This window comes from Helicoverpa armigera, chromosome 27 (assembly GCF_030705265.1).
Source record: "Helicoverpa armigera isolate CAAS_96S chromosome 27, ASM3070526v1, whole genome shotgun sequence".
In the NCBI taxonomy this organism is placed as follows: domain Eukaryota; kingdom Metazoa; phylum Arthropoda; class Insecta; order Lepidoptera; family Noctuidae; genus Helicoverpa; species Helicoverpa armigera.
The window spans coordinates 7540187-7566341 of NC_087146.1; the positions used below are offsets into that span (position 1 = coordinate 7540187).

General features: G+C 34.6%; 1 protein-coding gene and 1 long non-coding RNA gene across 2 annotated transcripts; one reads left to right on the plus strand and one right to left on the minus strand.

Moving 5' to 3' along the window:
• Nucleotides 1–807, plus strand: LOC135118919 (uncharacterized). Its single transcript, XR_010277864.1, has 2 exons — nucleotides 1–131; nucleotides 504–807. It is a non-coding gene; the product is annotated as an uncharacterized LOC135118919 (long non-coding RNA).
• A 3699-nt stretch (nucleotides 808–4506) lies between these two features.
• LOC135118939 (PC4 and SFRS1-interacting protein-like) lies at nucleotides 4507–25724 on the minus strand. The gene is given in 19 exon segments (XM_064042115.1): nucleotides 4507–6455; nucleotides 8908–9100; nucleotides 9102–9317; nucleotides 10005–10074; nucleotides 10509–10635; nucleotides 11096–11277; nucleotides 11967–12101; nucleotides 12627–12728; nucleotides 13349–13513; nucleotides 16599–16635; nucleotides 17122–17281; nucleotides 22028–22208; nucleotides 22646–22730; nucleotides 23002–23115; nucleotides 23860–23948; nucleotides 23951–23986; nucleotides 23989–24018; nucleotides 24477–24534; nucleotides 25447–25724. Coding segments are annotated over 19 exon segments (2121 nt in total). The 5' UTR covers nucleotides 25528–25724; the 3' UTR covers nucleotides 4507–6395.
• Nucleotides 25725–26155: the final 431 nt, after the last annotated feature.

Below are 26155 nucleotides of genomic sequence, written 5' to 3' on the forward strand. Positions count from 1 at the left end.
GATTCACAGATGTCTGGCGTGAAGGTGGCAAGAAGAAGCCCCTAAAGGCACCAAAGAAAGAGTCGAAAGATCTCGACGAGGATGACCTAGCCCACAAACAGAAGTTGAAGGAACAGCAAAAGGCCCTACAGGTATAGAGTTTATTTTAATGTTTATTCTAGGTAATAATAATATTCTGATAGGAAATACTGACACAATCTCGCTTTTAATGAAAATTTGGTGTGTAAAAGTGTTACGTTCAACCTATTTGCAAGATAAACATCATTAAGTTTTTCACCCTTTATTGACATAAAACTTCATTCGATATCTTTAAGCTTATTTGTGAACAATCGGGACTTAAACGCGATACTACGTATAGTGTTTCGTGTTTATAAAATTGCGAAAATATTTAAAATATGGTGTTGTAATTTTAACTTAGACGATTGTAGGTCAAAAATATTTTTAGTATGTTATTTTCCAAAAAAAAATATTATTTCGTGTAACAGAGCATTTTTTCTTTTTAGGAGGCGAAAGCAAAGGCTTCACAGAAAGGTCCTTTAGCGACTGGAGGTATCAAGAAATCCGGCAAAAGTGACACAACTACTTTAAACTTAACTTATAGGCTATAAATTCTAATGTAAGAATTATTAAAAGATCTTTGTTGTTTTAATTTGATTTTATATTACAGCATAAACTATGGATATTGACTATCATGTAACTTCCATGTAACTGCGTACTGCCACAATTAGGCCCAAGTAAACGTTTATAACTTACATACATACCAAACTTGTAACATGCATTTTATATAAATAAAACATTTAATATCGATTTACGTTTTGTTTTTGTTGATAAGGCTGAACGAACTTTTGACCTTTGCCTACAACATATTTCCCGCCATTTGAAGTATAAATTAATATCGGTTTTCTCTGTCTATGTTTTTTCTGTGAAAGACGAAAAGTTCAGTATTTTGATCGCAAAAATAAGTACTGCGATTAAACATAGAAGTGAATCAAGTAAAATAGTCTTAAATTGTAGAACTAAGGACAGAAAACTTTCAGGAAGGTGAGTTTAACTAACGTTCAGACAATATTACCTAATATTAATGATACCGATTCGAGTTAAGTTAGTTAGTTTAAGTGAACATAAACCTATTAAGAGGACGAATTGGAATTTTTGGCGCCAAGGATGTCAATTTTTCTCAGTAAATACAAAACGGATCAAAATACAACTTGGTTACCTGAAAGTTCATGATATAAACCTTATTTTGTTAGTTGTAGAAACATGATTAGGTAACTTTTATAACAGAGAAAAATATATCAAACATACCTCTTTTTAAAAAGAGATTCACATATTATGGGCAAACGGGACCGATTAAAGCCTCTTAACTTTTTTAGTAGTTGAGTATATACATACTCTTTAAAATGGTAGTAGGATTTTTTATCAAATTATCATTTCTAAATAATAAAATTACAAAACCATTTTGTCGCTTACGACTTTTAGTTATAAGCTAGCGCGCGTATTGTTATCCTCGCCCCGCTCAGACGCTCCGACCCCTTTTGGCGCCTTAGATGCGCGTGCCGGTTATGGAATTATTGTTGACCACTTCCTCGCCTTAATCATAATATCCAAGAAATAAACGAACGACCCTATACCTGCGCAAAGTAAGGGATGCGGGCGAAACCGCTCGGGAAACGTCTAGTAAATAATAAAGTAAGTATGAAGTTATGATTAACGGCGGGTAAATATGTAAATAGAAGTGTTAACAAAAAAACTGCAAGTGTATTTCATGCGGAAAAATTAAAAAACTTACGTACATGATAAGTTGAACTAAGTTCTTGCTTGCACCAACACTGCACTGCGCTGAATTACCTTTTGAAAAAAAAACAATATTTGTTATTTATAGGTACTTTGCTACTTAAATATTGTATTAACATTCTACTTATTCCCTGTTTAAGCGAGAAACGTCTGAACAATTATTTTCTATATTACAGTTAACAATGGACTTTTTCGAAAATTATTTCCTTCGTCAAAGAAAATATGATTTCACACACTGATAGCATACTAACAAGCAAAGATACATCTCTTAATACAAAAAATACTCACCAGACCATAATATTGACACCATTTTGAGCACAAATAATGTTGAAGATACAAAAAGATCCTTCTTTCGAAATTACTGAACACTCCGATTCTAACAATTCTTTACATTCTGTAGAAGATGTTCCATTAGAAATAAGTCCAAATGATATCAAAACTGATCAGATATTACCTGAATTTAAAGAAACTAATGATATTACACCTGAAATTACAATATTCAATGAAGATATCGAGAAAAATTGCGATGAAATACCAATCAATGCTGATACGAATGTTCTTGAACCAATTGTTATAGTAACGGATGGCTTAGTATGTAATAAAGAAGCCACAGTATTTAATGATAAGGAACTTAAAACAAATGAAGCTTGTTCTCACAACATAGAAGACGAAACTTTACAATCTCTTAAAGAATTTGAAGAAACTCTAAATAACTACGAAAGCTCAAATAACTTTAGAACCGAATACATCAATCTTGATGATTTTACGAAATTTTTAATGCATTAGACACTGTAAATAATGATAATTCGGCAAAAGATCCGATTGATAGCAAAAATAATAATGACGATGACGTAAAGGTAATAGAAGACGTTAACATTTTGAGGATATCGATGTAATTTCTATAAATTCTTCTACGAAAGACCGTGAAAGCCAAACGGAGGATGTTAAAGAAACCATATACATAAGTTCTGATGCAGACGAAGGGATACACAAAGTTCTGAATGCGACGGATACAATTCATCTGATTTTGAATTCATTTCTGAAGCTGAGGCTAAATTAGATGGATTAATAATTAATTTCAAAGGAGCAAATCGTCAGAATTCCTCTCACAATATTTCAGAATTTGAAAACGATGAAGATTTTAATATAGATGAAGTTTTTGACCCATGCGAGGGTCCTTCTGGTCAGAATAGACCAAAAACCAGTTTGAAGATAGAAGTTATAGGGACAATCATCAGATTCCCATAGGAGATGATTATTTAGCGTTGTTTCAAGGGATTTATAACCCTGTTCTGCCGATGTCAGAGATATTTTTCTTGGAGAACAAGTCGGTTAGAACATCGGCTATGAATAGTCAGTATGATGGTATTGGGTTTGTGAAGCAGTTGGCTCTGAGGAGACAGCAGCCTGATAGTTCGGAAGATGAATGTAAGTTGAGTATACAATAAAACTTTTAGGCTGATTTGCTCCATTCAAATGTAACGATAACCAAACTAGCCGTAGGTACTCGCCCCTATGGATCAAATCGCCGATTTGACGAGAGAAAATAGTTCGGTTATCGTTATGGAAAGATTTTAGATTTAACTTTTAAATACATTTATATACTGTGAGAAGTCAGTGTGTTAGAGATGTCCTTAATTAGTGTAATTGGCCTGCGGCCGTTCTAATTAAGTAAATAAATAAATATACACAAGTAATGACTCACCCTCTTTCCTGAGAATACATATCTATCTATACCAACCTCTCGAATGCCGCTAATTAGAGAACAATAGAAATTCAATTATGTCTCGCGTATATCTACGCAATAAGGGGTTAAACAGTAGGTACCTCGCTGCACTACCTACAAATATGAATTTTGAGTAGGTATATGTAGTAGGGCTAGTGCTAAGGATTTTGCTCGTTGTACTATATGCCACTGGCTTAGTATTTACTGCCGAGACCTAAGAAGCTTTGTCCCATTAATTCTACCTCAAATGTTTAATGGAACAAGTGGGAATTCCAGTGTGAAAATCTTAATTCCCACTAGTTCTACTATTTTGTTATACTTCATATAGTAGTGGGAAAAAGTTCCCATTAGTTCTACCGTAGAACTGAGCAGTAGAACTAGTGGGAACAAACCATAGATTCATCCTAAGTTTTTATATGATGATATTCTGCCGCCTCCCTTTGCAAATGTATCTTGCAGTCCGCTTTTCAAGGGCAACGTGTCGTAAAGTTTAACGAGTTTTTTGTCTCAAATTATTTCTAAATTTTTCATATGGTTTTCAGTCGCAGACGAAGCAAAAGAATGTGCAAAACAAATTTTAAAAACTTACCCCAGAGACAATAGGAAGAGAAGGCGTAGGCACTAGTCTTAACATTTTATTACACATCACACCCGTTGTGAAACTATTAACTGGTTGCTAACACTATACTTTGAAGCATGTTTTTACATTATAAATTATATAGATTTTGTACACAAAAACTGTTTTATTTCTTCGACTTTTACTGGCTGACTAATTAGGGACAATGTCCAAAATGTATGGACCCAAATCGCGGAACCGACTGAAACGACTTATGTTGGGTAAGGCAGAGCAGACATACCCTCAATCTAATACAAGTTTTCGGTAAAACAAACACCAAGTACCTACTGAAAAAATCATAACCAATTGAGTATCTTCCATCGTCTCAGAACCCGCGGGAAAACAGCCAGTGTACAAATAAAACAAAACATTCATATACGTAGGTATGTTTATTGTAAATATTTACAATGTAAATTATAGCTAACATTTATCTCTAATATACGTCTAATACGATAAAAAATGTACTTTATTAACTTTTTTATTCAGTTGTTTCCGAACATGAAATAACAAAAGTTGTAATATTTTGAAAACATCATTGCTACACGCTTTTAAACGTTCTCAATCTGTGCTGGATAAAAAACTATAATACCTATTAATTAAAATGTTCTTTTGATACTAAACTAATTTTCTTGTAATTTAAAATAGTTCCTATGAAGTTTCAGACTGTGTGAAGGGAAAACATTTGGACAACACCTGGATTTAAAGTCCGCTTTCGCGCACATGGTGATTAACGCTCATTCATCATCTTTTAAAAGTCTAGTGTAATCAGATTAATTTTTAAGAGATATTTCGGGCTACATATGCAGTTCCATAGAAAAGTAAGTATGAGAAGAAAAACTGTAATTTTCACAATATCTGAGTAATTATCCACTAAAAAGTCAAGATACAGATCTTATCTCTTGAATGGTAAACTTAGGATGAGTTTCACCATTTAACTATAACGATAACCAAACCATAACCAGCCGTATACTTGCCGCCCATTGGTCACATCGGTGATTTGACAACTGAAAATGGTTCGGTTATCGTTATAACTAAATGGTGTTACAGATTCGGAGAGATCTAGATTTTGCCATTAAAAACAATCACTGTAATTATGGATCATAACATGCAGACTTATAAGAATTTATTTTAAAAATCTTGTCAATTCTATTTTGCAATCATTCTATTTTAAAATCAAACCTTTTCTAAAATCTGTCTTGTATTTTTATAACACTATAGACATAATATTACTACTATTTAGTTGAAGTATACAATAAATTGCACAAAATTATGTATGCGTTTTACCGTTTTTCTGTGCAGTTGACAGTTGCTGAATCTGACAGCTGTCAACTACACATCAACTCAATTTTAAAACTGGGAACGAAAATCTTTCTTTATACATATAAAAAAAATGCTACATAAATTATGTACCAACGTAATGTTTAGAAGACATTTTCGTACAAATAATGCTTGTTATTCATACTTATTTATGATTATTTCGAATATTTCATAGAAACTTGTTTATAGGCTAAATTTTACATAATAATTTGCGGGTTTACCACTATTCAGTTTGTGGGTGCACTTTTTATTGTACTTTGTTTGTTTATAGCTAACTATTAAAGGTAATAATTTATCTACTAGTAAATTTAATGAAAACTAGCCTCTGTATGTTTATTTCTTATCATTTTAAGGCTCCTACGCAGCTATAAATGGGTACAGGTGAAAAATTTAACAAAACAATATGTAATTATATGAATTTTACAGATTCATCAAGAGACTACACAATTATCGAAATTTATTATTTTATATAATATTAGTTTAGATTAGATACCATTGTACATTCTTTGTACCGCAAAGGTTCCGAAACAGGACCGATTTCAAAAATGTTTTCACTGTTGATAAGCTACTGCCCCAGTAAGTCTCTCTAGATATCCCGAACAGGCTATATTTTGTCCGAGTACGGAAGAAGTTCACCCAAGACTCGGGTGAAACTACGGGAAACTATATATAAAAATGAAACCCGCTTTCCGTTGTCACGGACATAACATGAAAACGGCTTGACCGATTTGGCTGAACATTAGAGGGGAGGTAACTTAGACCCGGGAGAAGGTTTTAGGAGATATTATATTTTGTCACCATCCGGCTACGGGACGCGGGTGAAACCGCGGGCGAAAGCTAGTACAATATAAAAATGCACCCACAAACAATAACAAGACCGCACCGCGCGGCCGTATCGTACAAAAAATAAAAGTCCAATGTTTTATTTAAAACAAAAATCATTTAAAATTTTGACTTTCTCTTTGCTGGAGATCTGGGTGGCGGAGGTTCAGTCTTCTTGCTCTGTAAATTATAAATTTACTAATTACTAAATTGTTATAATTTTTGCAGGTGCCTAGATATTTTATCATTTGACTATGATATCAATTGTCTTGAAACAACTGTCCAAATTCATTAAAAACAGTTGCTTTAAGAAAACTGACATATTTGTTGTCGGTGAATTTAGGCCTTTGTCATATAGGTATCAACAACGCCCTATTAATATTATAAACAATATACTTTCGTTTTTAATTAGTTTCTTAAAATTGAAGACTATTTGTCGCAAAACATAGAAGTGTGACGAAATCTGGTTCGAATTCTAAAATTGTACATTTAAATGTTTATCTCCATGTAAAATGGAGATAACTAATTTCTATGTTAATAATTCTATTAAATTAATTATCATGCGTCTATCTAATACTTGCAGTTTAAGCGAATATATTTAGTTAGTAATTCATTCCGATATAGGGGTAAATAAATATCTATCTATGTATAATCTATAGTAATAAAAAATTGCAAGACCTCTTAATCACAGATATTTTTAAACTTAGATTCTCAAATTGTTCCCTTTAATTATTACACTTCTAAGTATTTTTCATGCTGTACGTTACATAACTAACGTTGAAGCACCAAATTTCATACAAAGGCACTTTTAAATATCATGGACGTGTTTTCATACCGATTATTATCAGCATGCTGGCAACTTTTAGATAGCACCATAAAGATGTAAATAATAATTATCAAATCAACGATTAATCTAAAACTAAATTATTATTTGTTTAATATAAAATACCTATTAGTATAAAAATTATTATTATTTCTGTGTCTACAGATTTATCAAGTCAAAATATCGATTAATCGAATCGATTTTAACACAAAAATCTGGCGACATGGTTATAGGAACATGCTTATCTACCTAAAGATTAATTATTTCTTAATTTTCTAAAGGCATTCTAAATCAAGCTTTTAATTAATTACTTTATTAAACAAAGCAGTTAAAAATTGTTAATAAAAACTAAAAAATAAAATTGTTAATAATATTTTACGATATACGCATATGCATCAAATTGGGTACTTGACTACTTTTCTGTATTATATATATACTTTCGTGCAAAAATAACTATTTTATATAGGGCTGATTTTTAAATCATCAGTTAACTTTTCTCTGAAGAATATATTTGACGTTTTGACAGCTTTTATACAAGAATGAATTTTAAGCAGTGCAAAAAGTCCAGAATCATTAACAGAACATATCTGCATCAAATTTTTTTATCTGCTCTAAAATCAGCAAAATATGGATACCACCTATTCTTACGCGCTTAGAGCATTTTTGTACTAAAACACAACAAAATAAAAATATACGTATCTATAAAACTTGTTTAACTATAAGTTGACAAAGTTTGCGCACTGAACAAAATTCATTCCTGTATAGAAAATATGTCAAACCGCCATATTTGGATTGATTGAAAAAAGAGCCCTTAAAGAATGAAAATGTCTGACCCTTTCAGCAATATGTGTACAAAACATCATCATATTACATGGATTCGCCTGTGTCTTATCTGCAAAATGAAATTCTTCGTTTACTAAGTTTGTATGTACTTTCTAAGTAAATCTTAGACATCAATGGCTGAGAAAAAGGTGAAGGAAAACATCTTGAGGAAACCTGGACTATAGTCTGAAATCACCAACCCGCATTGAGCAAGCGTGGTGATTAATGCTCAATCCTTCTCCTGTGAGAGGAGGCCGCAGCCCAGCAGTGGGACGATATAAAGGCGGTAACATTAAGTTTTAAATCAGTTTCGTATTATTAACCGACTTCAAAAAATGAGGTAAGTTTGACCTGTATGGTAAGTATGTATGTTTGTGTAAGATTATCTCACGTTTGGATAAACCGATTTTGATGCAGTTTTCAGCGTATTTGTTAGTAGAAGGTATAGTACTGAAGTCGGTTTAACTTTTTGTGGCAATTTCTTAGGAACTATAAATTTAAAATAATTTTTAACTACATTAGAAACTATAAGCGTATAATTCAGACATTTATGTTATAAAATCCATGCAAAAGTTTTAATTTAAAATAAGTGACAAAACTTGGGTAACCTTTTTTAGATTTCGATTTACAAATTAATTGCCGATTCCTAAGTATGATAAAAATATAAATATTATAAAGTTTGTATAATTGAAAACGCTAATCTCAAGAACTCCTAGACGGAATCGAAAAATTGATTTTAGTGTTAGGAAGCCAATTTATCGAGTAATTTCCATGGGACGCGGGTGAAACCCTAAAGCAATTAGTTTTAAATAAATTCGAGCCAATATCACAATTTACTAGTACTTTAAGAATTTTTGAAACATCATCTGTCTAGCCTTTTCCCAACTATGTTAGGGTCGGCTTCCAGTCTGACCGATGCAGCTGAGTACCATAAAAAACTAGTCAAGTACCCAATATAAAACTATCAAATCAAAGCACAAAACTAACCTCTCTCGATCGTTTCGCCCTAGGTTCTCCAACTTCCTCCTTTTCCTTAACCTTCTCCACTTTCTCCGCTTCATTCTCCACATTCTTCTCCGTCTCATTCTTCTCCACTTCTCCATTCTCTTCTTTAGACGGTTCTGTGTCTTCTGTTGGACTTTCACTGGGTTTCTCTGGCTCGGGGCGACTTCTGGTGTTTTTCCCGGCTTTCGTTCTGTTTCTCTGTTGTTTCTTCACTTTCTGTGGGTTTTGGTGCTAATTCTTCTTCTTCTGGTGTTGTTTCTGTTTGTGCTTCTGTCTCTGGCTCTTTGTCTTTCTCTTCTTGTTGTAGTTTTCTAGAAGATTGACGTTTGACGGGCTGTTTTGGTGTGTTGTTCGCGGTTTTCTTTGTTTTGCTGGGGAGAGATTTGGTTGTTAAAAATAATTTGATTAGGTCAACATTGGTGATGATTAATGAATCTAAATTAAGAACGGAGTAATAATGACATAGTACATTAGCGTGCCAATCGTAGGGCACAGGGTTTATAATAAAACAAGAAATTGGCTGACTAGCTGGAAAGAGGAACTCAATCTTTGCCAGTTTTCAAGGGTAGTTAGTTAGAAGCCAGAAATTCTGACTACCAGTCTTGTCAAGAGGTATCGGATTGTCTAGGTAACAGGGTTATGGAGGTCGAATAGGCAGTCTCTCCATGTGGCACTACAGGCACAATCGAACCCAACGTAGTTTGGGGTAAGACTATGTAGATGTACCATGTATTTATTAAAACCCACGACCTACACGCTTCGATGTCATGGTAATTTTTATTGGTATTTGACCAAGTAAGTTCTGAGAAAGATGTACATATTAATAAAACTAGCTGGTGCCCGCGACTTCGTCTGCGCAGGTTTAGTATTTCGAACAATATGTTTACAAATTGTAGCCTATGTGTTATTCTGATGTATAAGCTATATTATTGTAAAGTTTCATTAAAATCCATTCAGTAGTTTTGCGTGAAAGAGTAACAAACATCCATACGTACAAACTTTCGCGTTTATAATATTAGTAGGATGTACCTGGTGTAGATTTCTTCTTAGCTTTGTCATCGTTCTCTGGTTGTGTGATCTCGAGTTGTTCAGCCTCATTGGCCGCGTCAACGGCTTCTTTCATCGAATGCATTGTGGGTAGTGACATCTCTGGAAACAATATAATAGGTGAGAAATAACGCCAAACCTTTTGTCATCATGGAACACTGCTCGGGTTGTTGTTTAGAAAACCATTTTCGGTATCAAAACTGGTGGAATTTATTGTATATAGAAAGGAATAAAATAAGTTTTATTGCACGTGTAAAGACACATATACACATGGACAGTATAAAAATAAAAGAAAAAAAAAATGAAGGGGAAAATGTGCGTCTTGAAACGCGCAATACGGCCCTCGCTCAGCAACATAATGGCTTCCCAGAGAGGTTTCGTCCGATTCGTGAGAGACTACTCCAGCCAGTAGTTTTGGCGTGAAAGAGAAACAAGCAGCCATATATACAAAACCCTGGGACATCATATTAGAAACTTGAATTATACATTTAATATGAAACTAGGCTTGGAGGACATCATAATAATACGAAACTTACCTAATGGCTCATGAATCATTTCAAGCAGTTCATCGGCGCTTAAATTCGATGTAACCTTCTTGAATTTGAGAACACGGTTTGTGAAATACTCCCAGAATGATAGTCCTTCTAGGGGCATGAATAGGTCCTGAAATAAACCATATTATGTTGTTATTAGACTTTAGGTGCTTGTGGCTAAGTACAGGACAGACTAGACGATTATTTGAATCAAACAATATACAAAAAGAGTCGTTAAACCGAATAAATCGGCACTTGGAAATAAGTATTGCACAGCTTAATTGATTGTCTATGCTGCATCTAACAGCCGCACAGGTCGACCGAATTTATTTGCTAGAATATGGTATATAAGATGTTACAGTCGGATTTTTCAAAACAGTCTGAAGGAACGTGGTGTGCAAATGTAAATAAATAAATGTAAAAAAACAAATAAATAAATGTAAAAACATAATAAACATTGCTAATTATTCAAACTTCTTGTAAGTTGATAACAAGTCTTATTAGGTATTGGGTTGCCCAAGTAACTGGGATGATGAGGAGGTCAGATAGGCAGTCGCTCCTTGTAAAACACTGGTACTCAGCCGCATTACCTTCATCTTCTTATAGAGTGAGTCGGCCTGCTTGCGGATCTTATGCGCCTGCTTGGTGAAGACCAGCGCCGCGCTCTCGGACAGCTCCCACGAGGGAGTGTTGCCGACATACGCTCGCATGCGCTTGATGGTCTCCAGGCATGTCGGGTGCTTTAGCAGCATCAGGGGTTTTATGTCTAGTTCTGTTGGAAAGAAAATAATATTAAGACTAGATGTTGAAATGGTTTCTGGGAGGAAAATACTCCATTTACGTGGATAAAAAGTATGGCAAGTTTCATCAAAATCCATTTGTCTGTTTGTAACTTTGTACCAAAATATAAACCAATTTGTAAATGTGAACACCATGTAGCATTTTAATTTTGTCATTTTATTCTCATATTTTTGTCTGTCATTCTATATGATTTTCCATGTTCTTATCGTATGTATCAATACAAACTGTAATACCTATTGTTTTTAAATAAGAGTAACCATGGAGTTTCTTGCCCGTTCTTCTCCATAGAAAGCTACTTTTGGAATGGGCAACTAGAATCAAACCTATTTATAATTTTTAACGGTCATAAGTGCTTGTAAAGGCCTGAATGAAATAAATTATTTGACTTTGAGTTGGATGGTGGATTTAGTGTGAAAAGACGAAAGAGAAAGTTACGCATTTATAATATTAACTAGCTTCTGCCAGCGGTTTCACCCGCATCCCGTGAGAACTACTTCCCGTACCGGGATAAAAAGTAGCCTATAGCCTTCCTCGATAAATGGGCTATCTAACACTGAAAGATATTTTCAAATCGGACCAGTAGTTCCTGAGATTAGCGCGTTCAAACAAACAAACAAACTCTTCAGCTTTATAATATTAGTATAGATAAGGATTACTTACCAATTAACTCATCCAACAGTTTGAGGCACATATCAGTATCTGCTTTGTCTAGCGAGAGGCACGTTTTGATCTTAGCGTCCAGCTCGATCAGCTTCATTTCAGTCTTCAGGAATTGTACGCGGGACTTCTTCTCCTCTGAAATTAATTATAATATTATAAAATATATTTTAGGCGTAGATCGTCGTATCTTGATATGAATTTTTGTGTTAAAATCTAAGTACATTATCATCCTCCGAGCTTTTTTCTGAACTATGTTGAGGTCGGCTTCCAGTCTAACCGGATGTAGCTGAGTACCAGTGCTTCACAAGGAGCGACTGCCCTATCTGACCCTCTAAACCCAGTTACCCGGGCAACCCAATACCCTTGGTTAGACTGGTCTCAAACTTACTGCCACGACTGCCAAGGATGTTCAATGACAGCCGGGACCTACAGTTTAACGTGCCATCCGAAACACAGTCATTGGTGTCTAAGATATACTTAGAAAGTACATACAAACTTGCAGAAAAGTTGCATTGGTACTTGCCTGATCTGGAATCGGAATCGATCGACCCTCATACTCGAGAGGTTGGTTCTTTACCCACTAGGCCACCACAACTTGGATTAAATGCAGTACTGTTAAAGTATTTATCTATTTAGTTGTCAAAGTAAGTTGTTTGTTACCTGTTTCTCTCTCCTTATCAAGTGTAGCCTTTTCCTCGTCAGTGAGGTTCAGATCTGTCACCAGCTGAGCTAATACTGACTGAGTTGTTATGTGACCTTTTTCTGTGGACAAAATATTATTACTTTTAGAGTTGATAAATAAATAAGAATTATGTGGCTAAAAGTCAAACTAAAACTGGTGGCCAACTGTTTTTTTTCATAAATACGCTAGGTTTTTCCCGCAGCTCGACCCGTCGATAAACCTATCTATATATAAGCCTACATATATAAGAAAAAATAGCCTATCTACATAAGTCTTCAGGGTACCACTGATCTTTATACCAACATTCATCTGGATTGGTTTAGTCGTTTTGGCGTAAAAGAGTGCAACAATAAAGTAAACCATTTTTAGCTTCCACCAGCGGCAGTAGTTCATGAGACTAACGCATATGAAAGACAGTCGGGTTTTACTGAACCGATTTAGCTCAAAATTGGCGGATTAGAAAATTAGGAATAGACTTAAACCTTCTTATCACAAAAACTTTTAAACGTCAGTTTAAGACTTGTCTAAAAATGACAAATTATGACGTTGAAATAAGGTCCATTTTGGAACCACACTTTTTTAGGCAAGTGTTTGACACATGGTTAAGTTTTTGTAGGAAGACCATTCATCTCTATCTGAGTGAAGTTTTGCTGGTGAAAACGTGGGGTTGCAGAAATTAGATTAGTAACGATTAACTTACCTAATTGTAATTTGAGTGTCAACGCGTTAGAAGCGGCCTGTTTGTCCCACTGGAGTCTGGACGCTTCGTTCTTAAAGCTGTTGGGTCTAGACTGGAATAGTTTGATGCCTATGTACTGTCCCGATGGTAAGTAAGCTATTAGTATATTCTCTTTTTCTGCGTCCTCTGTGAAAAATATATTTATTCCATAAAGAAAAACAAAGAAAGTTAGAACGTCAGCCATGGCGGCTGTTTCTTCCTTAGATATACCGTCAGTTGCACAGAAGGTCCAATAAAAATAAAGCTTCATAAAATCTATTGCTATCACTTACTATCTTGTTGACAAAGTAAGAGACAGCAATAGATTTAAAAAGCTTTAACTTTAATGGACCTTTGTGCAACTGACGAATAGTATTCTATATCAAATTGTATGAAAAAATGTATGAAATTCATCAGTTGAGTAACTTTTTCATGTGCTACTTTTCTTAACTTCAAAATCTGAAATTCTGGTGTTTCGTAATTTTTATCATAAAACAGTACATCTGGACTAGGTTGGACATATTATAGTAACTACAACAAAGCACTTTAGGAATCGAACCCAGGCGCAATTCAGTCGCCTAGCCTTTTCCCATCTATGTTGGGTTCGGCGTCCAGCCTAACCGAATGCAGCTAAGTACCAGTGTGCTACAAGGAGTGACTGCCTATGTGACCTGTTAAACCCAGTTACCCGGGCAACACGATACTCCTAGGTAAGACTGGTTGTCAGACTTTCTGGCTTCTGACTACCCGTAAAACTGCTAAAGATGTTTAAATGACAACCGGACCTACCAATTTAAAGTGCCATCCGAAGAAAGACCAGCTAAGAAATCAAAGACAAAATAAATCAAGAAATATTTAATTAAAATCTACTATAATTCATAATCAACACTACTTATTTAGTTTCCTCTTCAAAATACTATTTTCTTTCGGATACATATTTATTATTTTCGTACAAGTATCAATTTCTTCCTCACTTTTCTCAAATACTTCACCATTTTGGTTTTCATATATTCCGAGTATTTTATATTAAATCCTATATCACCATACTCTATGGTCATAGGCACATGTTTAACCTTTTGCAGACATTATTTTTGAAAAGGTCTAAAAATCATTGCCCTGTGGTATTTTATAGGTATCATTAATAAAACTATTGCAGTCCAAATTCTTGTAAGTTTTACTCAAAGAGGTTACAGAGCAAAAAGATTGGTTCTGACTTTGTGAAAGATTTTTACGCTTGATTTATCTGAATTCTGGGATAGATCTGTAGGTATTATTTCTTCATTGTCTAGTATGTTTAAGGAATTTGATATTATACAGCCTAGGATACCTTCCCTCCTCTTTGGCAGCGAAACTTTTTTTGAAAAGTATTTTCATTTCAATATCTTGTGTATGTGGTATTGCATTAACATATGATACAGGATTAATATCTTCGAAAATATTATCATTGGCATATCTAATATTTCCATAGCTATTGTCTATATAATCTAAGGTATTTATATTTGAATTAAAAGTATCATTTAAGGGTTTGGGAAATACATTTTGAGTAAAATCATTTATACTAGTAGTATCTGTAAATTGTGTAAAAGGTACAAAATCATTATTTTTGAAGAATTTTCAGTCAAGCATTGTTTCGATTGCGAGTTCTGTGTCAAACTTTCATCTGAAAAGCTAGTTTTATTCGTATTTACTTCAATAATGTTATTTTTAACCGGTGGAACAAATTTCTTAGGCTTGGCAGTAGGTTTCTTGTTATCTTTTTCAAATTCTTCTGTTTGCCGAATGTAGGTATTATTTTGGTTTTGGTAACAGTCAGTTCTTTTTCTTTGCTTGAATTTGAATCTAAAATATGTATGAAACAGTAATTAATAATTATTTTAATAGTAATAAGAATAAGTCTAGATTTCGATACAATTTTGCCAGAATCACTAGAAAACCAACCACCATACAATTTCAGTTGTTTTAAGAAAACTGACGTTTATGAGGTTGTTGAACCTTTCTGTATATTTTCGAAAGAATTTACACGCTAGCTCTTTAATTAAATATTTATCTTTCTAAATATATTTTTCTAGAAAATACATGTTTATAAAAAGTCTAAATATAAAAATGGTTAAAAAATAATTACCTTCACGCATCTCATCATTCTTGGACCCAATTTTACTTTCATAACTTTTCAAACAGTCTTCAGTAACGAAATTATCGTCATATTGACTGAATATATCGTCTTTCAAGCTAAACTGACTATTTTCACCACTTATATCGTCCATTTCTCATAAAAATTCAATAAAAGTTGATATTTTTCGCAACAAAACTTTTTTCTTTGTAACTTTCGCGGCAATAATGCATTGTTTGAAAATGGAATTCACTGTGGACGAGTACTTTTCTTTTTTGGTTGCGGTATTTTACATTCAGCCTAATCAAAAGAGGTTGAACACAAAAATAATAAAGGATATTAATTTTCTTTTTAATTTACTTAAAAATATTTCATCTTTTTGTCATTAGATAAATATATTTGCATAATAAATCTGATATGTTTACTGAGCGCTTCCAATTTCTCATCGGGTACATCACGAATGAGTTCGTTGACCTCTTGGCAAATTGATGTCCTACTTATCTTGGTATCGGTCGTTCCTGAAAACGATACCTTGATTTATACTCGTATTAAATAAGTAGAAATGTGGTAAAATTATGCTATTGGAACGGTCAACTTTGCGGAAAGGTCAATGAACTTTTCGATAAACTTATTCTACTATGCCACTATACTACCTAATTCGTTTTTAATCATCGTTTCAAATTATTTTTACGGTAGTTTCCATCTTATGAAACATAGTTTATGCCACTTTTCGCAGTAAACGTGGTTTACTTAAGGATACAATATAAAATTCTTAAAACTTTGTGCCAAACTCATAGTCGTTGAAGGTTTTAGCCTTGTTCCATTTGAGTTTGGCCCAGGCTAGAATTCACCAATGCAAAGCGGAGACATTTTTAAACAACCAATAGAATTTCTCCGCTCAGAGATACTACTGACGAATTTTTCATAATGATTTTTTTAAGTTTCGGAAGGCAAGTTAAAGTGTGCATCTTTGACAGTCGCTACTTGTCGTCAGAAGCATTAAAGTCATCTTTCTTACTACAGGGTATCGTGTTGCCCTGTTAACTAGGTTGAGGTCAGATAGCTGCATATTATGGCTAGGAAAAGGCTAGGCAGATGATAAGATACTTAAAAGTTTCTTACCTGGCTTAAACGGCTCTTTTAAATCTTCTAGTTCTGACTGTAAATAAAAAACTTTCATTACACAAATATATAAAACCTAGTATAAAAGTTACTGTTTTTATATAAAACTAGCAGTTTCTCGCGGTTTAACCCCGTCGCGGGGATTTTCGTCCCCTGCTACGAACACAACCATTGTCTAGATTTTATCCCGATACGCAAAGTAGTTCCCCGGGTCACGATAAACATGTTACATAAATAATGGCTGGCTAAATATAATACATATATATAAAACCGGCCAAGTGCGAGTCGGACTCGCTCACGAAGGGTTCCGTACCAGAACAAAATGTATTCTAGTTTTCAGTATTTGTTGTTATAGCGGCAACAAAAATACATCATCTGTGAAAATTTCAGCTCTCTAACTATCACGGTTCATGAGATACAGCCTGGTAACAGACGGACGGACAGAGGAGCGAAAACAATAGGGTCCTGTTTTACCCTTTGGGTACGGAACCCTAAAAATTCTTTGACTTTGATTTTGACTTACCTGTGACACGGCATTAAACTGTTTAACATTCTTCTCTGGCTGTTTATCTTTCTGTTCAGTTTTCTCTTTCTCCTTGTCCGGGGGCGGGGAGGCGCCGCGACGCTTCTTCGGCGCTGGGGAGGGTAGCGTCATATTGTCTTCCGTTTGTTCGTCTATGTATCTGTGGGAAAATAAGATAATTTATAGGTACTTAATATTATGAAAATGTAAAGAAATTGTCACGTAGTAGGTACAATGAATTTGTATATGAGACAAATCCAGTAAATAATCCATACTAATATAATTAGCTGTTATTATTGGGGCTAAAAACCGTGTGTGAAAAAGGTGTCTCGACATTTTTATTATCATAATAAAGTAGAAACATTATTTTGTTTGTATCCAAAAGGATCTTTGAGGGATCTTTGCTTGGTCCTTTGTTTTTAACATTTTTATAAATGATATTAACATGTGCTTTCATAACTCGTCATTTTTACTTTACGCAGATGACATGAAGATCTTTAAACAAATACGCAATATTGATGATTGTTATCTTCTGCAACAAGACCTGGCAAGACTTGAGAGCTACTGTACATCAAATAATCTAGACCTCAACGTATCAAAATGTTTCCTAATTACATTCACACGTAAAACCAACATCATAGTCCAAAACTACACCTTAAACAGTCACAACTTGAAACGTGTAAACTACATACGAGACTTGGGTGTAATACATGACTCAAAACTTACGTATGAGAAGCATATCGATTACATAGCCAATAAGGCCTATAAAGCCATGGGCTTTTTAAAAAGAACCTGTTCTCAGTTCTCTAGTGTCAAAATTATTAAAATTTTATACTGTTCGTTTGTCCGTAGCTCACTCGAATACTGTTCGCAGGTTTGGAATCCTCGGTACGATATTTATAACTCAAGAATTGAATCAATTCAGAAAAATTTTACCAGATATCTCCAATATAAATGTGGCACATATGATTGCAATTACATATCCAGATGCAAAGATATCACCTTTTACCCTTAAAGAGAGGAGGATGATAGCAGATGTTACATTTCTTGTTAAATTGGCTCAATCACATATTGACTCTCCTACCCTTCTCTCGAAAATTGGATTACGCGTTCCTAAAAGGTTGCCTAGAATACCGGCTCTCTACCTTAATGTCCCACTTTGTAGAACTAATTACCGACAAAGTTCTTACTTTGTCAGAGCAGCAAAGACCTTTAATACACTCGCAGACTTTTCGGAACTTGACCTATTTACCGCTAAGCCACGGGTATTCGCAGGAACACTTGCTAAGAGCTGGTTTGATGTGGTTCGATAATTGTATGTTTTTGTTTGTATTTTGTATTGATGTCGTGTTACGTTTTTATTGTTTGGATTAAGCAGACAAGCTAGGTATTGATATGCGAAAACATGTAATTGGTTTCAAGTTATCATAAATTGTAGTTTAAGCAGGCCCGCCGTAAGCGGGCGTGCAGCGCGTGCACCGCACGCGGGCGGCACGTCCTAGGGGCGGCAAATCGAGCGATCTATCACGTAATATTAAAAAATACAATATCTTTTACCAATTATTTGATTTCAATATTTCCGAACACAGCAATAGCGCTAAGAATATAACTTACACTGCCGGCTTCAGTTACATCTGTTGATCATTTTCAAAATTAAAATTATTAAAAAGATTTAAGATCAACCATTAGCGTAGCGTGGGGAGAGAGCAAATGCCCTGGGCGGCACTATTTAGGGCGGCAAAATTAAACCATGATTACGTAATAAAAATATTTATACTAAAAATAGATGACTAGATTAGCAATAAAATTTCTGAAAAAGCCGCCCTCGCTTTGGTCGTCCCGTATCAATTTTGACGGGTTCATCCTTTGCATCCCCAAAATTCGCGCTCGCTGCGCTCGCGCCTCCATGTCAGATATCGCGGTCAGTAGCGATTTCAGGGTAGGGCGCGGTTGGGCTACGGCCCAGGGCGCCGGATATAAGGGCGCCGCAGGCGCCCCAACTAATCCTTGATCAGATGTTACTCCTATTTTGTTTTAAATTTCATCAAAGATTGCAACTTACAAGAACTGTACCCAAATGAATGGATAGCATCAGGGCCATCTTAACCAATGGTGCAGCGTGCGCGAATAACCCGGCGCCGCGGGCTCAGGGCGCCGAAGCGAATTTGTGTTTAATTCCGCGATAAATGTGAGAAATTCTCGATGAAACACTACTTTTATGTCCCAACTCAAAATTTTCCTTACTTAAACGCTTAAATTCGCGCTCCCTTCGCTCGCGGCTTCTTCACTTCACAGTCGCTTTTTATTATATATGTTTAGGACTTTTAGTGATCCAAAACTCAAACATTTTCGGGCTTGCTTCACTTTACAGTTGTTTTTATTTTTCAAGAATTTTTTAGCTACCCTAGCAAAAAGGGAGCGTCGTTTTTAAGTTCTTTTATTAAAGAAAGTAACTTCTAGTTTCTATATGAACTTTCTTATTTACGGTACTACTTTAAGTCCCAAAATTTTAATACATAGGCGCCATCATCAACAAAGAGTTATGTACGTTTGGACAAAATTTTAAGTAATTTTTGTTTTGAGTTCTAAAATATAACAAAAATTTCGCGCTCGCTTCGCTCGCGCAATCAGAAGACGTGTTCCAGTGTTTTTGCATTCATCAACCAGCAATAACTTATGTACGATTGGGCTACATTTTACGTAATTTTGCTTCGACTTCATCATCCTACGAGCCTTTTCCCAAACTATGTCGGGGTCGGCTTCCAGGCTAACCTTCTTTTTCTGTCTAATCAGTCTAATCTTTTGTTTCGACTTGTTAACTATAAAAAATATTTTACATGCGTCTCTGTTTTTCGTATGGGTTTGAATTGCAGTTGGAGGGCGCCGTAGAAATCTCGCCTAGGGCGCTGGTAGAGTAAAACCGGCACTGATCGCAATTTATCTTTGTTTAATTGTTGAGGCGTTCAATTCTGAAAAATCATTTTCGCTCACGTCCGTTATAGCTTTTTGTTCACTTTGGTTTTATTATATGTTTACTTCATGAAAACTCTAAGGAAAAATCGCGCTCGCTTCGCGCGCGGCTTCATGTACATTTGCACTTCATTTCTGTGCATATCTTACTTTTGACTTTGCTTTGTTAATTTACAGTGGTTTTATTTGTTTTGTGTCCTTAGAATAAAAATTTCGCTCGCTTCGCTCGCGCTTCCTTACATATGAATTATGTCTCATGCGTTGACTTTTTAACGGGAAACCCACCAAAACCATTAATAACATATTTTACTGAAATTAAACATTGCTATAGATATTTACGTTCATTAGTTTAAGTTACCCATAATCTGTTCTAAGCACTTTGATATACAATATGTAGGTACCTACCCATTAATCACAATCTTTCAATACATGGGGCCACTTGGGTAATGATTGCACTGCATTGATGCCCTAAGCAATTGCTTAGTCTGCTAATGTGCTAATCCAGGACTTCTTAGGTTACTCTAAGACTTAGAGCATTTCAAGTAAATAAAAGTTATGTGTAATTTATGTTATGTACCTATTGCAATGCGTTTTTGCAATCAGAGCGGTGCATGTACATATTTTTTCTGTTGGAAAAGTAAGATGGATATGAATGGGCGGGGGTCCGGACCCCTGGACCCCCTTATATATTTTTGACAAACCCAGTATAATATGTAGTCGTAGGGCGGCATAATCGGTTTTGCACGCGGGCGAACAAACAGCTAGCGGCGGGCCTGAGTTTAAGTGTCTTTTATAAAACTGTTTGTTTTCCGAATAAAATAAAAATAAAATAAAACTATAAGACCGATTTGAAAAATTCTTTAAAAGCAAACTATCCGCGAGTAATATAGACTATTTTAATTCCGATAAGGGTGGCAGTTATCACGGGACGCCGATGAAACTGCAGGCAAACAGCTAGTAATATTATTTACTCCAAATTTTGTGTGTATGTTTATTTATATCTTTTCAAGCGTAAACGGCTGAACACATTTTGATGAAACTTGGCAATAATATTGCTTATTCATAGGCATAACACATAGGCATTTTCTATCCGGTTTCAGTAGTTCCCCAGGGTCTCAAACTGCTGGCAGAAGCTAGTTAATAATTATTATTTTGTATATTTTAAAAGTGTATGTATGTGTATGTCCGTCTCAATCGCAAACGCAGTTCAAATCTCAGAAACTGAATTTCGGCACGAGACGATTTTAATCTTTGGATTCTAATTTATACAATGATTTGCTTAAATCATTGTAATAGAGGTTACAGAATCCATTCTACACTAATATTATAAAGAGGAAAAATTGAATTTTGTTATTTGTCAAAATAAAAAATCATTTATTTCGTTTAGGCCTTTACAAGCACTTATGAACGTCAAAAATTATAAATAGGTTTGATTCTAGTTGCCCATTTCAAAAGTAGCTTCCTATGAAGAACAACAGGCAAGAAACTCCATGGTAACTCTTTTAAAAATAATAGGTATTACAGTTTATATGTATAGATACATACGATAATAACATGCGAAGATCATGTAGAATAACAGACAATTTAAAATGATTTACCATTCGAAAGCTACATTATCCACGAGTAACATAGGCTATATTTTATCACGGTACGGGCAGTAGTTACCACGGGACGCGGGTGTAACCGCGGGAAAACGGTGAGTATATAAGAAATGACGTTCTCAATGGCACATGGCAATGGCAATGGCAAATGGTCACCATGCCAGACTGCGGAACCTGAACCCAAGCCACAAGGCCGTGGTCTGGGTGTTATAATATTTGTTTATAAATATGTAGTTTATCCGTTGTGTTGGCACCCATAACACAAGTTAATTAATAACTGTGGGTGAAAAGGTGTCCCGGCATGATTATTATTATATCATAATTTGTTAACTCACCTCTTTGGTCGTATCTTCCGTCCGCTTCTGCTGACAATCTCTTCGTCCTTCTTCTCGTCATCATCTTCTTTACCCGGCTCGTCCTTCTTGGCCTTGCTGCGAGGAGTCTTGGGCTCTTTAGCAGGCTTGGACGGGGTTTCTTTAGGTTTAACGTCGGTTTTGCCTTTCTTTGTTTGTTTTGCTGTGAGAAACAGGGATGATTAGAGTTATAGTTGTATTTGACTAAAAGTAAGGTGTTTTATGTATTTTAGATTATAGTTTAGATGGGAATAGTTCTTGTCAAACTTTCTGGCGTCTCAGAAAACTCCGCGCGTCACTTTGCAGATACCATTTTAGGCAGACTTGTGTAGTTGTAGGTACACAATTAATTAATTTTAGTTTTCGCAAAAGTCAATGGTTGCAATACTTTTGTGATTACTGTATTTGATTGACGTACATTTTCCCGAAGAATAGCTTTCGGCAAATAACTTTGCACCTGTGAAGTTGGCTATTTGACCTAAACTGTAAACTGCGGAAGTTGTATCGCAAATAAATAAAATTTTCAAGTTAACGTAAAGAAGGTAGGGTATTAAAAGTGAAGGACATTTGAAATAGGTAAAATATATAAAATTGCTGTACATACCTTGCCTTCATCTATGACCAAGTTTCCGGTGTCATCTGAGTCTTCAACTGCCGTGTCATTCTGAGTAGCATTGAGGGTAGTCTGGAAAAATTAAGGCTTTTAGTGTAAAGCTTGTCTAAACTGAGATGTGACGGGCCACACAAGCTGTACAAAATGAAATAAAACAGATTACTACGAGGTAAATGTATTATGTATACAATCTTGCCATAAGTAAAATATAAAAACAATATTTTCCAACGTTAATTCAAATGCTATTAACTATAAGACAGAATTAAGCTGTACTTGAAATTGTATAGTTTCAGTATTCAGCCGTAAGTTTTTAGGTTTTAATTAATTTAGTTATAATACTTACGTCATCAGCCATAGTATCGTCGGCAGCAGTGGTGTCAACCGCGGTGTCATCCATGGTGTCATTTGTAGTGGAGTCATTTGCAGAGTCGTTTGTTGAAGATTCAGCTGGTGGTACCTGCATGAAACTATATTAGTATATAAAACTAGCTATGCAGCACCATCTATACTAATATTATAAAGGTGAAGAGTTTGTTTGTTTGAACGCGCTAATCTCAGGAACTACTGGTCCGATTTGAACAATTCTTTCGGTGTTAGATAGCCCATTTATCGAGGAAGGCTATAGACTACTTTTTATCCGGGTTCGTGCAGAGGTTCCCACGGGATGCGGGTGGAACCGCTGGTTATTAATATAGAGGAAAACTATTCGTTATCTCTAAAGTTGGTTTGCTGACGATAATATTACGTGAAAACTAGCTAATGAGATCAAATATTTATTTTATTATTATGTTGTATAATAGCGGCAATAGATACAACTTTGTGACAGACGGATATAATATAGACTTCCACATGTCACATTAATATTATATTTAGAGTTGTTGGTTTTGTCCCTAGAGCTTTGGAGCCATGCAACAATTTTTTTCTTCAATCTGCAATCAGCTATAATCAGATTATTTGTTCCTTTCCACTTGATGTTTGAGATGCAACAACTTAAACTTAATTCTATGGCCCAGCATTGGCTTCGCCTCCAGTGGCATGTTCATGTAAATAGATGTAAAGACTCATATTGAGGCTAATTTAATTTACTTGTTTATTTATTTTGAATATTACAGGAACTACAGCTGCTGTGGCGAAACTGTGGTCTGGACAACATAAATTCCACTGCTTAATATTATCAATAATGACAAAACTAGTCTCTTACCTCCATAGGAACTCCTATAACTTGCTCAAGCGGCACATTATTAGCGAAGTCATGTTCTATCTGCTTCACTCCATCGTTGAAGTCTCGTGCTTCACGTTCTTAGTCAGAAACTTATCTTTGTTCTCTCGTAATCAAATATCATGGCCGGGGACAGATTTGCTCTGAAAAATAGTAGATAAAATATGTAGTTATTTTTATTTTGATATATTTTAAATTATATAAAACATAGAATGAGTAAGAGAATTAATGCAATTGCCATATTATCTCTGCATCACCCTAAGGTTGACTAGAGAGAATGCCTATGGCATTAAATCCGCTTATGTAATGAATTTTGCATAAAGTTAAATAAATAAATATTTTAATGTTTTCACAATAACTGTACAGTTTTTCATAGATAAGGATAGATATTTTTATGGTAATAATGTTGCTTTTCAAATACATTTATTTAAGATAACATGATCATCATGCATTTGAAATAAAACACATACAATACAAAAATATTCAAATTACTTGCTTAGTAAGGCCAATCTGTAGAAGATATATAGTTTAGTCTTAGTTTTATATATTTATAGTCTAATTTTCAGAATTAAATTGCTAGACATTATAAAATAAGTCACTTACGTTCTCCGTTCCATAGAAATATACAAAGTATTTCTTCCCATTTGCTTTCTGGACCTGAAATCAAAATTTTCATTTTATCACTATTTTCAGGTAGAAAAATGAAATGATGAATTTTCCCTATTTATAATGTGGTAGAGAATGTGCGTTTTCTGAACTATGATTTTATTTCCTCATAATGTAAGCAAATAACTTATTTTGTGTTATTATCAACATTTTAATTGAATAAAAAGAAAGCAGCAGAGACAGGAAAATTAACTCTACAACAAGCTTTATCAGGAAAAACTATTTTGTGTATTATTTTGTTTACTTTTTAGATCAATTAGCAAATCGTTTATCATAACATACTAAATTACATTTTCTAATAAAGGCAAAGTACAAAATATGAGATCAGAAATTAAAATGACAACACTGGATTAGATAATTTTATTATTGTAAATGTTTTATTTACCTATCATAATAAAAATACCACCAAAATAATCTGAAGATTAGATACAATAAATATTTAATTATTATTTCAATTGACACAAGTGAAAAATATTATCAAATGCTTCAAATGAGTGCTTCATACAAGTGACAATCAATTATTATAATGGTGACAAAATTTTATCTATTACATACACTATCTTTTTGTTATAAAGTACTAATTATTTGTATTAGAAGCTTAAGGAATACGAGTCAAGTACAAAAACGTAAAAACCCCAACTGAATTATAACAAATCAGTCATTAAATGATATTAAAACAATGTTATCAGTTTTCAGTGATCTGTTGCTATGTCAATATTAAAAATGTAAATTCTGTGGATAATATCGGCGCTATTTGCTTTGTGAGACCTTGGGGCTGTGCGAAGGCGTCGGGACCGCTACACAACATGTCTTCCCGCGCTCCAACCCAATTAGAACACAAAGACTCCAGCTTTTACATTTTAACACACAATGACAGCAATATAACTGATATTTCACACTCACCCGGGCTGGCCATGCTGGATATCCTTTTACTTTAGCGAAGATAAAGTCGCCAGATTTGTATTCTCTTACTTTTTTGCCCATTTTCAATGAACGCCGATGTTATGCTTAATGTATTCTTGCTATTCCCAACTGCTCACTGCGTTTTCACAGAAACTGGAAACTAAACGATATTGTACCGGTGATTTTTATTTATTTAATAAAGCATTTGTTGTGAATATTCTGTAATTATTTAGCTTATTCATAAAGACGCCAAGATAAGTAATAACCTATAAAAAAATTCTTACCGCGGCAACGAATTGACGGTAAAGAAATAAACATGGCGTTTGTTGGTGTTCCTATATGAAATTATTAAATATCTACCATTTTTACATTTTTATTTCATACGTAAATGTCAATTAAAACAATACAATTAACGATGCGGAATTATAAGCTAAGATTCAATACATTAAATCCACCATTATTGTTCATTTAAAACAGTTAAAACATATCATTTGATAGAAGCATACTAAGCTTCATCAAGAGGCCGAGCCAAAACTAGATGGAGGGATATAGTGGAAAATGATATGACAAAGTTCCATGTGTCTGAGAACAACGTCGAAAATAAAGAAAACTGAAGGGAAAAGTCAGGAAAGCCTACTCCACCACCATGCAGGATACAGCAGTAGCAGGAAGAGAAAGAATGAGAGAGGCTTGATGCCCCCAGATTATC